Here is an 11767-nt window from a genome sequence, read left to right on the forward strand (position 1 = left end):
TAGAGTTAGCCCTGGAAAAGTCCTGACTTTGTAATGTACGGTATCTGAGTTAAAGGTAATTTGTGGATTTTAAATCACTATATTGTAGTTAGAAAACATGGTATATAAATGGCATGATTTTATTATCCTTTTATATTTATGTTGTGCATAAATAGTTAATATTATATATTATATATTTATATTCCCACATGTTTATAAATACACAAACAACATATAGTTACTACTTTGTTATTATTTATATACTAGTAGCCCGATGCATGAAGATTTGTGCAAGAATGGGCCTTCCTTCCTCTGGCTGCCAGCAATGCCATCACTCTGGCCAGAGCCGCCTTTCCACCTTCCCACGCTGCCCAGAGGCCCAGAGCCGCCTTTCTGCCTTCCCACGCTGCCCAGAGGCCCAGAGTGGCTGGGGCTGTGCAGAATGCCTGCATCCCGCCCCGCACCCAGCCGCTTGGCGCCTGCTATGCAAATTAACCCACCATCTTTGTTGGGTTAATTTGCATACTAACTCCTGATTGGCTGTTGGGTGTCAAGAAGGTACAGTCAATTTGCATATTTCTCTTTTATTAGTGCAAATATTCAACAATTACTTGCTTGCCAATTTCTTGCTTCCTTTTTTTTTCTTTTGGCTTTAATTTTCTTTATGCTACAATACTTGTTAACTATAGTGGTTCTCCACCAAGTTGTATATTAGAATCATTTACAGAGTTTTATAAAAACTGTGACTCAGTCTCACTCACAGGGGCCTTAATTTAAGAGATTTGAACTGTGACTTATCATTGAGAATTTAGATGTCCTCCAAGTGATTTTAATAGGCAGCCAGAGTTCAGAACCAAGCTCTTGTAGTTTTTTCGGCAAAGAGCTTTTGGAAAGTCTGTTTTGTTTTGTTTTTCTTCAAATGTTCTTTGTTAATGTCTTCTGGTTCATAGGATATAGAATCCCAGGTTGACAACTACTTTCTTACTGCACTTTGAAGATGATGTGTTGTCTTCCTAGTACTGTGGTTGAGAAATTTGCATTTGGAATCATTGTTCTTTGCTGGTTATTTGCCATTCCTTTTCCAGCTGATTTTAATACTTTCTATCTGCTTTTGGTCCACTGAAACTTCACTACCACATTTCTTTTTAAAAAACCTTTACTGTTGAAAGTATTACAGATGTCCCAGTTTTCTCCCCATTGATCTCTTCTAGCCTGCACCTGCCTCCCACCCCAGGCCTTCACCATGCTATTGTCTGTGTCCATAGGTTATGTATATATGCATATAAGTTCTTTGGTTGATCTCTTCCCATCCACCCACCTCCATCTTCCCTCTGAGATTCCACAGTCTGTTCCATATTTCTATGTCACTTGATCTACTTTTTTCATCAGTTTATTTTGTTCTTTAGATAGGTATCACATGATCTCACTCATATCTGGAATCTAAAGAACTACCATATTTCTTGATATATAATTGTTTGTATTTTTTTTTCCAGTCCAGCATAGTATTTAAATCTAAAGGTTCATGTATTTTATCAAAACTGAATAAAATTCTGCCCTAACTGGTTTGGCTCAGTGGATAGAGCATCGGTCTGTGGACTGAAGGGTCCCAGGTTCTATTCTGGTCAAGGGCATGTACCTTGGTTGCGGGCACATCCCCAGTAGGGGGTGTGCAGGAGGCAGCTGATTGATGTTTCTCTCTCATCAATGTTTCTAACTCTCTATCCCTCTCCCTTCCTCTCTGTAAAAAATCAATAAAATATATTTTTTTAAAAAAACTGAATAAAATTCTATTACTTACTCTGACTATCACCCAACCCATTTGGGGACAGGCTATGATTTTTTAAATAGTGTCTTTTTTTTTTTCTTATTTTCAAATCTTACTTTATTTTCTATGTATATATTAGGGGAAAAAAAAACAATGTTCATAAATTTTCTGTTATCTAAGCACTCGGGGATTAAATCCTTCTGTTGTGTTATCTGTGAACTCTTTCTCAAGGTGTATTTATAGTTTAGATTATGAGTTTACTTTCAGTGGGGCTTTATATATGTCTGGCTGTGTTGAAAATGTTTTTCCACTCATCTTTGTACTTGCTTCTGTTGGATTCCCAAGTGTTTTATCACAATGGTGTAAATTTTATGGCTGGGAGTTGTCCCAGATCTAATAACACAGGAAGTCTGAGATGCAGAAGTGCCTGAGGGCATATGATCGCTATGCATTTTCAGGCCCAGGACAAAACACATTAACCTCTTTGTGCCTGAGTAGCAGACTATTTGTAGTCCTCCATTTCACTTACAGTTAGCCCTGAAAAGGTCTTTACTTTGTAATGTAAGGTAGAGTTTTAACTCCTCAGATTTCATTAGCCCAAGACTTTTTTTCCCAACTTCAATCAGAAAGTAATATTTAAGCCCCTAGAGCTTAATCACATCAACACCTTTGACATTTTGGGGTGGATAATTGTTTAGTGGTACCGTGATGGGGCAGATGATTGGGGATATGTATCCTGTGTGTTGTAGGAGGGTTAGTAGCAATGCTGCTCTCTACCCACAAGAGGCCAGTAGTACACACCTCCTCCCAGTTGTGACAACCAAAATGTGTCCATTCATTTTCTAATATCCCTTTGGGGCAAAATTGTCCCCATTCAAGAACCACTGCCATAGATTATTGAGATCAGTAAGCCCTCCAGAGCAACCTCATGATTAGCTCATGTACTTAATGTTCTCATTTTCAGTTTTCTGTTATTTATAGTTTGCAGAAATTCCCCTTACATTTTTATGAGCTTAGTTACATATTTAATAGGAGGTCCAAAAATATTCTATCTAATATTTGTAGAGAGAAATTTTTATAGCAAGAGAGTTTTCAGGTATTTAATTTTTCTCTATTGCCAAAACTGGAGTTCTAAATTATTTTTTAAATCAGAAATAACTTGACAAGAGGATAAATTTTGAGCATTGTTAATTGATCTTGTAAGTAACTATGATGTAGTATTTAGATAAGCATGAGTAGACAAAACACCTGTGTCCTTATATTTCTAATACAGTGAATGCTGTTTACTAGGACTGGGCACAGCTGGAGGGTCAGATAACCTGCTTTATAAATTTTGGCTCTGCCTCCAACTAACTCTGTGCCTACAATCGCATAAATAGCTTAATTTTTTAGTTCACGACTGTGATTTCGGTTTTTGTTTACCAATTACCACTCGTCACTTATTTTGGTTATAGTAAATTTAATTAGTCTCTAGATATGAAAAATTTTCATTTTATGAATATTAAATTGATGATTTTGATGGCATACATATTGTTTGTTGATTTATCTACCCTAAATAAAACCCATATTATATTATGAGCCTTTATTCATTAAAATTTTAATAACCTAAAGTGCATTTTATTTTATTGTATTTTTTTAAAATATATTTTATTGATTTTTTACATAGAGGAAGGGAGAGGGATAGAGAGTTAGAAACATCGATGAGAGAGAAACATCGATCAGCTGCCTCCTGCACACCCCTTATTGGGGATGTGCCCGCAACCAAGGTACATGCCCTTGACCACAATCGAACCTGGGACCCTTCAGTCCACAGGCCGACGTTCTATCCACTGAGCCAAACCGGCTAGGGCTAAAGTGCATTTTAAATTTTTTCTTAATGGTTTTCCTATGTAAAAACATTACCTAATATTTAACTGTTATAGAAATTAAGAAGATAATTTTTAAATTTGAGGACACTGTTTCTGGTTATCCCATGAATAGACCCACCACACCACCCTCACTACTGACTTTCTTCGTCCATGTTGCACAGAACCTCATTAAATATTTTCTACAGGATGCAGGAAGCACATCTTCCCTACACCCATTCAACTTGGACAAGATAAAAGGCAGGCTTAGTTTTAATTAGTGAGGACAGTCTCAGACTCCTCAGTAAAGAAAACTTGAAGAATGGCAAAACTAAGAAGGCAGGATCCAATTGTATATTCTCTGGAAGTTCAGTTGTGGTTATATACTGGGAAATTGTAGGATCCCAGGTGCTAAGAGTTCTTGACTTTCAACATCCATGCTTTCTAGGAGGTGAGAAAACTCAATAGTATAAGTAATGAGGGATTCCACAGTGGGGTTTATTATGGCAACTTCAACATGATTACAATCCAGTAGAGGATTATTATGTTTACAGAAATATCCACAAAACAAAATAGCATATGGTTAACGATAGAATACAAGTAGCATGGGAGCTTAATAAAGTTAACCACTTAAGGAAAATTTCCTTGAAGTATACAAGTCAGATCTGGAAGGGTGTGTAGTATTTGAAATGACTTGATACAAGATTAAATTGGGTTATAAGTGAAATCGGACAAAAACAGAAGCCATATGTTAGAAAGGGATATAATAAAAGCCAGAGTATCATTAGATTTGAGAAAAGTGATGAAAGAAAAGAAATCATTTAAATAATTCTTTCTAAATGCAAAGTAGTTCAAAGTGATATTGAAACTCAATTTTTTAAAACTGGTTATCAATCTATGTTAAACTTCATAATGATTTATTGAATTACTTGGCACAAATGTCTTCATTTAAAAAGTATCTCACTTGAGATAAGTTCCAGAATAAATGATTCAGGATCCTAGGAAATTCTATTGAAAACATTAACTCACTTGTTTATGATGAGCAATTCTCCTCAACAGAGAAGATTCTAAATGTTCATGTCAGCACTCACTATAATAACTTTTCATATCAATTATTTTTCAGTTGGAAAGTTCCAAGCACTTTCGTAATTGTCTCTTACAAATCTTCAGCAGGGTTAAGTACAATTTAGAAGAGTTTATATCTCCATGACAGGAAAAACTTGACAGAATATATATCATGTGCCTCTTTTGAGTTTTCTTCAGTTCCTAAGCAAAGGATAATGAGAATAAAAATAGGAGAATAAATGAAGAAATATTTGAAATGAAACCATGAAGAACTCAGAAATATTCTAAAGAGGTAATTTCTTTCTTCCTTAGAATGTGCTTTCCATCCTAGGCTTTAAGCATTCTTGATTTTATAATTTTATATCTATACAAATTCTGGTGTATGCAAGCCTTTAGCAAGCAAACTAGAACTTTACATTTGAACAGTAAGCAAGAGGAGAAGAAAGTTTCTATTGTTAATCTTGCCCTTTTAAAAATACAATTTTACTACTTAAGCTTTATATCAATTGAAGATGTAAAGAAGTAAAACCAATCATTTCTGGTAATTCTAGAGAAAACAACCAATATAATGACTAATACCTAATTAAAATGAATACTTAATAATTTTAAGCTAATGCTATGATGATCACATTAAAAATCAAGACACTTCTCTGATGCATATTAAATATTTATTCCCCAAATTATCAGTTTTTTCTGTCTCTCCCTCCTCTCCTCCCTTCCTCCCTTTGAGTAATGGAATAAAGAAGGAACTTTAATATTCACATACTTAAAAAATGAAAATTCTTTCTAACTCTTAAAACTTACTGATGCATATTTTCACTAAATATTAAGGAATTAAATAATTGAAACCTCTAGAAGCATGGATGATAATCCTATAAAAATGGTATTTCTAATAACTTAGGCAAAATTAGAAGTGTTCAAAATAGGCTTGCTATAATAATGAGAGAAGCATTAGCTAGTAGCCTCATTTTAATACCATGGCTAGTTTTTTTCTCCTAAAAAGTTAGTTTTATTTTATTGATAAATATCATAAAGCTATAGTGAAGTCTGCAGAGAAGATTATCAAATTGAGTGGGATCAATTTTTATAGTTAACAAAATATTTTTAGGTAAAAATATAGAGTAAATTATTAGGTAACGATTTGTTATATCGCCCTAAGTAGTAGCATATCTAGGTAAAAAACAGACATTTTCCTGGTAGATAAAATCATTTGTCATTTGCTTATGAATGATTATCCCAATCTAAGTTTATTCAATGTGAAATGGCTACTGATTTATGCCTTTCTGGAAACATCCTTTCTTCTCATAGTTTACTGACTTAGTTACCATGAATATTATACTCATTTCATAGTAGATCTATACTACAAAGTCCTTCTGAAAAGAAAGTTGGTTTTACCACTTTAAGGAAAAAAGTCAGAAATGAATGCATTAAAATACAATTAGAAAATGCATTTCTCAACTGGAAAAGCAAGGACACTGTCTGCATCAAACCTTTTAGTTTATCTGTGCTAAACTCTAACATACTTCCAGTATCATTTGACTGTGTATTCAATGCTATTAAGATAATCTATAAATATTACCTATAAAATTATTAATGCGATCTGAAACTGAGGTCATGATTTTTTAGATAAAATTAAAATTTAGATAGAAACTCTCTCCTGGACTTGATGACAGTAAACATAATTTATGTATTTTTTTTCTATTCATACATCTTTTCCATTTGATATTGCCACTCTTAACATTTAAGTTTAATAAACATACATTTACACATCTGTTACAATGGTGGTTCTTGCTATTCTGAGAGCACAGAATTTTTCTCCTAAAATTCAAGAGTTTAGGCACACGATTCTTTCCATGGTGCCAATATTGGGCTATGTGGTACCAGATTGGGAGGAAGATTGGAAAAGAAAGAGGAAGCATCTTCTTTTGTATTTATGGAGTGAGCTTTCCAGCCTGCTGAGGAAGGTGAGCATGTCATCAGCATCAGTCAAGCTTTAAGATCAGAAGGCTTTTCTTACTCTGAACGAATTCTTGATTCTCTTCTATCACCCTTTCTTGGAAAATAATGAGACTTGTCTCCTTATAAAGAAATTAGTCTGCTTGGCAGGTTTTTCAAAAATCAGAACATGATAAAATTAAGAAAATACATTTGATTGTATTTTGGCAAGTTAGAAACTGGGATTCAAGCTAAATAAATTAGAATTACTTTAGGGAAAAATCAGACTGTTTTTTCCTGCCTTTGCAAATATAATATGGCAGATGTGGCTTGTTGGCTACTGGATATTTGGTAGTACTGGAAATGGCTGTTTTCTTTCAAAGTGTGTTAAATATCACTAATACTGTGTTATATGGTCTGTGCTGATTTCAGTGGCTGCCCTTCTACTGTTTCAGTCTTTTATTTTCCTAAAAGAGTAGCCTGAGTCTATTGAGCTATTTGAAGCTTTAGGTAAAAAATAAAATAATACTTTATCTGTCTGCATTTGATTCTGTGTAAGTGATGATTATTTCTCTCCTTTTTATTTTTGTTGTTACCATAATGTAATTCAGAAAAAACTCAACATCTGTTCTCATCCTAGCCATACATACCAAGAAAAAATGATTAAAATATACGCAAGCCAATGATCTTTTTAAAAAGGAAGCCTAGAGGACTGCTATACTATTTGTGGAATAAACAGAATGCTTGATAGTGTTTTTTATTGCCTCATTTAGAATTGCTAGTATAACTCAAAGATAGCCTTATCCTCTTTGAGAAATGGAGTCATTCTACACTCATGCTATAGCAATAAAGCATTGTAATATGTATTAAGCCATCCACGTGACTGCAGTCCAGTACCCTTTATAAAGAATTTCATACCAAGTAAAACAGAAAGCGTAACTAAAGGTACCTGCAAATGTGATTGTACATTAGCTCTAAATTACAAATGAAAATAAGGCTAAATCACCATGCACTATTGCTTGTGCTGTATTCAGCATATCCTATTTCTTAACCCTGTATAACATAGCATGTTAAAGATGAAAGGGACCCCAGAGATTGCTTTCGTTTTCTTTCTTTTTTTAGTATAAAATGCAATCAAAAAGAAGTTTCTCCTCTAAAAAGTGCTTGGGGGTTGGCAGTTTGTGAAGGAGGGTCACATTTTAAGCTTCAAGCTTTGTTTTTGCTATTTCTAAAATGAAGGTATAATATCTTTGGAAGTAGTGGGAAATACAATTTAAAAGTTTGGAATATAAATATTTCAAAATTATGTGATTCTCCCTCCAAAGCTTACTAACATTTTTATCAGTATGCAATATTTTAAAATGTATTCTTCACTCTATAAATCTGTTACTAAATATCACTGACTCTCCCTGTGAACTTTTCTATCTGATCATAAGTAACTGCATATATTTGCATGGTGGCTGCACAAAATTAGAAAATTTCCATTTCATATTAATTGTTGTTCTATAGGTTTGTCAGATAGAAAATTCCATGATGATGAAAATATTTACAGGGTTGTCTAATATCTGTAACCACATGTGGTTGTTGAGCTCTAAACTTACCATAATTGAGTTTTAATTTTTATTTTATTTTAATTTCAATATCAATAAACTCATGTCCCCTAATGGGTTAGCCATTTTTGTGTTTAATAAAGCTGGCTTTTGTTTTTTGAGCTCTGGAAAATTTTCATATTTTTTCAGAAAAATAATATTTAAGATCTGTAAAGAAGTAATTTAGATGTATAATTAAAATAAAATGCTAGTTTCTAAGGATCATGTCTGAGAGTCAAGATCCCTGATCCAGAGACAATGGCCCCGATGGAATGGAGCCTGAAGGCGTCATCGAGAGTAACTGGAATGAGATCGTTGACAGCTTTGATGACATGAACCTCTCAGAGTCCCTCCTCCGTGGCATCTACGCCTATGGTTTTGAGAAGCCCTCTGCCATCCAGCAGCGAGCCATTCTTCCTTGTATCAAGGGTTATGATGTGATCGCTCAAGCCTAATCTGGGACAGGAAAAACAGCCACTTTTGCCATATCGATTCTGCAACAGATTGAATTGGATCTAAAGGCCACTCAGGCCTTGGTCCTGGCACCTACTAGAGAATTGGCACAGCAGATACAGAAGGTAGTCATGGCTTTAGGAGATTACATGGGTGCCTCCTGCCATGCCTGCATTGGTGGTACCAACGTGCGTGCAGAGGTGCAGAAGCTGCAGATGGAAGCTCCCCATATCATCCTGGGCACCCCAGGATGTGTATTTGACATGCTTAATCGCAGATACCTGTCTCCCAAATACATCAAGATGTTTGTACTGGATGAAGCTGACAAAATGTTAAGCCGTGGGTTCAAGGACCAGATCTATGACATATTCCAAAAGCTCAACAGCAACACCCAGGTGGTATTGCTGTCAGCTACAATGCCTTCCGACGTGCTTGAGGTGACCAAGAAGTTCATGAGGGACCCCATTCGGATTCTTGTCAAGAAGGAAGAGTTGACTCTGGAGGGTACCTGTCAATTCTACATCAATGTGGAAAGAGAGGAGTGGAAGCTGGACACATTGTGTGATTTATATGAAACCCTCACCATCACCCAGGCAGTCATCTTCATCAACACGCAAAGAAAGGTTGATTGGCTCACTGAGAAGATGCACGCCCGAGACTTCACCGTCTCTGCCATGGTGAGATTTCCCTTTTACTAACCAGCAGTGTGTACGAGTCAGTAGCCCACTGAAGCCAGTTTTCAGAACCAATGTGCCTACACTCTTCTTTCCCATCCTAGCATGGAGACATGGACCAAAAGGAACGAGATGTAATCATGAGGGAGTTCCGCTCTGGCTCTAGCAGAGTATTGATTACCACTGACCTGCTGGTAAGTAAGGGGGGATTTAGACAAAACAGAAGGGAGAAACCAAGGTGATTCCCTCTCCAAGGGGACTAATAGTGCCCCTCTTCAGGAAAGTAGCAACTTGGAATAGAATCTGGCATGCCTCAGGTTTTCAGGGGAGGTGATACACCATTTCCTTGGCCTTCCTTTGGCTGCCTACATGTATACTAAAGTCCCAAGTTCCTTCTGGGTGGCTTATGCCCTCTCACTCACATGCTGAAGCTGTCTTGTTTTCTTGCCACAGGCCAGAGGCATTGATGTGCAGCAGGTTTCTTTAGTCATCAACTATGACCTTCCCACCAACAGGGAAAACTATATCCACAGGTGAGTGTGTTTGCCCAGCCCTCATGCCCAGTCCTCGCTGGGCTGAAGCTTGTTTTCTCTTTACTGTGTCCCCATGTATCCTAAGATAGTAGCCATTTTTACATTGTTTTGTATAGTATTTATTGATTCAGGAAACAAAATTCTGAATAAAATTACTTGGAAACTGAAAAAAAAATAAATGAATAAATAAAATATTCTGTCTTCACAGTCTGGATTTTTATTATCTAGTTAATATGTTTCAGTCACCCTTGTAAATCCTAGCCATGCAAAAGTTATTTCAGTAATATCTTTGCTATCACCTCAAATCCTCCTCTGAAGCCAGCGATAGTGCCTGCCTGCAATACTCGTGTCAGAAGCAAAACATTTGTTGTTGCCCGTGTTATCCTGTGAGTTTTCAATTCTTCTCAAAATGGGCTTGTGTAGTGTAGGGATAAAAGTGTTCTGTCAGTGTCTGAACCAGGGACTTCTCACCCATGATGCGGCAGGAAAATGTAAGGGGCTGTCAGAGGATCTTCAGAAGAAAGGTGTTCAGACAGGATATGTGATGGGCACGGACTGCCCCGGTGATTGTACCAGAAGGAGAGCAGAGAAGAAACCTGTAGCAAGTGACTTTATTGAGGAATTTGGAGAAGAATACCTAATAGGTATCTTATTAAAATTCATAAAAACAGATGGTTTTTCCGTATTCAACATAAATTCAAGAGATTTTGCTCCCTTTTTAGGTTGTTGTTTCTCCAGTACATATGCACTTATGAATAAATTCATGGATGGAACTTGTTTGTATTTTATGAAAGAATGAACTAGGCAGCCCTAGAAACACTTTCAATGTTAAAAATTTATCAATATCACTGGGTTCAAAAGGAAGCCAAGGTACAATGGGGGGAAGTTATTTTGTACTGAAATTCTGCTTCAATTTTTCCCAAAGCCTATCTTAGATACTTATTTTATAAAGTATGTAATCTTCTCTAAAGGATCTCCATATTAAATTAGTTAAGATTAAAACCACCATAAATAATTAAATGAAGAAGGGAAGGATTACTAGCATAACAGACATAATACAAGTGGCAAAAGTAAGTGAAAGAAAAGGCTATGACAACAAAATAAAATCTGTGCATGTATTTCAACTGGCATTTATTTACTGCTAATTTCCCTTAATTACTGGGAAGTACAGTTAGAAGAGACAAGTCTAAGTAAAAGAATGGGTGCAGTAATGAAGAGTCCAAAATATCCCAATTCCATGTCTACTTCCTATATTCCTTTACACACTTTCATTCCTTTTCTCTGCACTTCTCTGCTTTATGCTTTGACATCCTGTTTGTGTGACGGTGTCACACTTATAATTAGCAACTTTATTCACAATGAAAGTTATAACCCTGCAAAATGTTAGAAGAAAAATAATTCCCACAGAGTTGAAACAAAAATCAAAAACAAAGGATGTACTCCAATTTTCAGAATGAATATTTGCTTTAAGTACTTAGGGAAGATGTTGAATAATCCTTACTCCATGTATGATTTCAAATACCTACTATCCTATCTAATAATAGACAAACATGGTAATTGACCGTACCTTCACTACACCTCCCATTGGCTAATCAGCGTGATATGCAAATTAACCTCCAACAAAGATGGTGGCTAATTTGCATACTGCAGGCAGGGAGAAACAGCGCAAGCCACCAGCGTGCTGCCATCCAGGGCAGGCCGGCCTCAGAAGCCCCAGAAGCTGCCTGATATGGTAGTAACTCTATCAGTAAGCACTCTGAAAGTCAGTGGCATAAATGCAACAATTAAAAGACAGATTATGAGGGTGAATAAAAAACAAAACCCACTTTAAATATAAAGACACATATAGATTAAAAGTAAATGAATTAAGCTGCAGCCTGTTTTGCTCAGTGGATAGAGCATTAGCCCATGGACTGAAGGGTCCCAGGTT

The 11767-nt window shown here is 35.9% G+C and overlaps 1 protein-coding gene across 1 annotated transcript; it reads left to right on the forward strand.

Annotated features, from left to right (window-relative positions):
* Nucleotides 1-8401: 8401 nt before the first annotated feature.
* Nucleotides 8402-9911, forward strand: LOC102258517 (eukaryotic initiation factor 4A-I-like). Its single transcript, XM_014538890.1, is given in 3 exon segments — nt 8402-9307; nt 9409-9498; nt 9758-9911. Coding segments are annotated over 3 exon segments (1080 nt in total). The 3' UTR covers nt 9842-9911.
* The last annotated feature ends 1856 nt before the right edge of the window (nt 9912-11767 follow it).

The sequence above is a fragment of the Myotis brandtii genome, unplaced genomic scaffold (genome assembly GCF_000412655.1).
Source record: "Myotis brandtii unplaced genomic scaffold, ASM41265v1 scaffold2012, whole genome shotgun sequence".
In the NCBI taxonomy this organism is placed as follows: domain Eukaryota; kingdom Metazoa; phylum Chordata; class Mammalia; order Chiroptera; family Vespertilionidae; genus Myotis; species Myotis brandtii.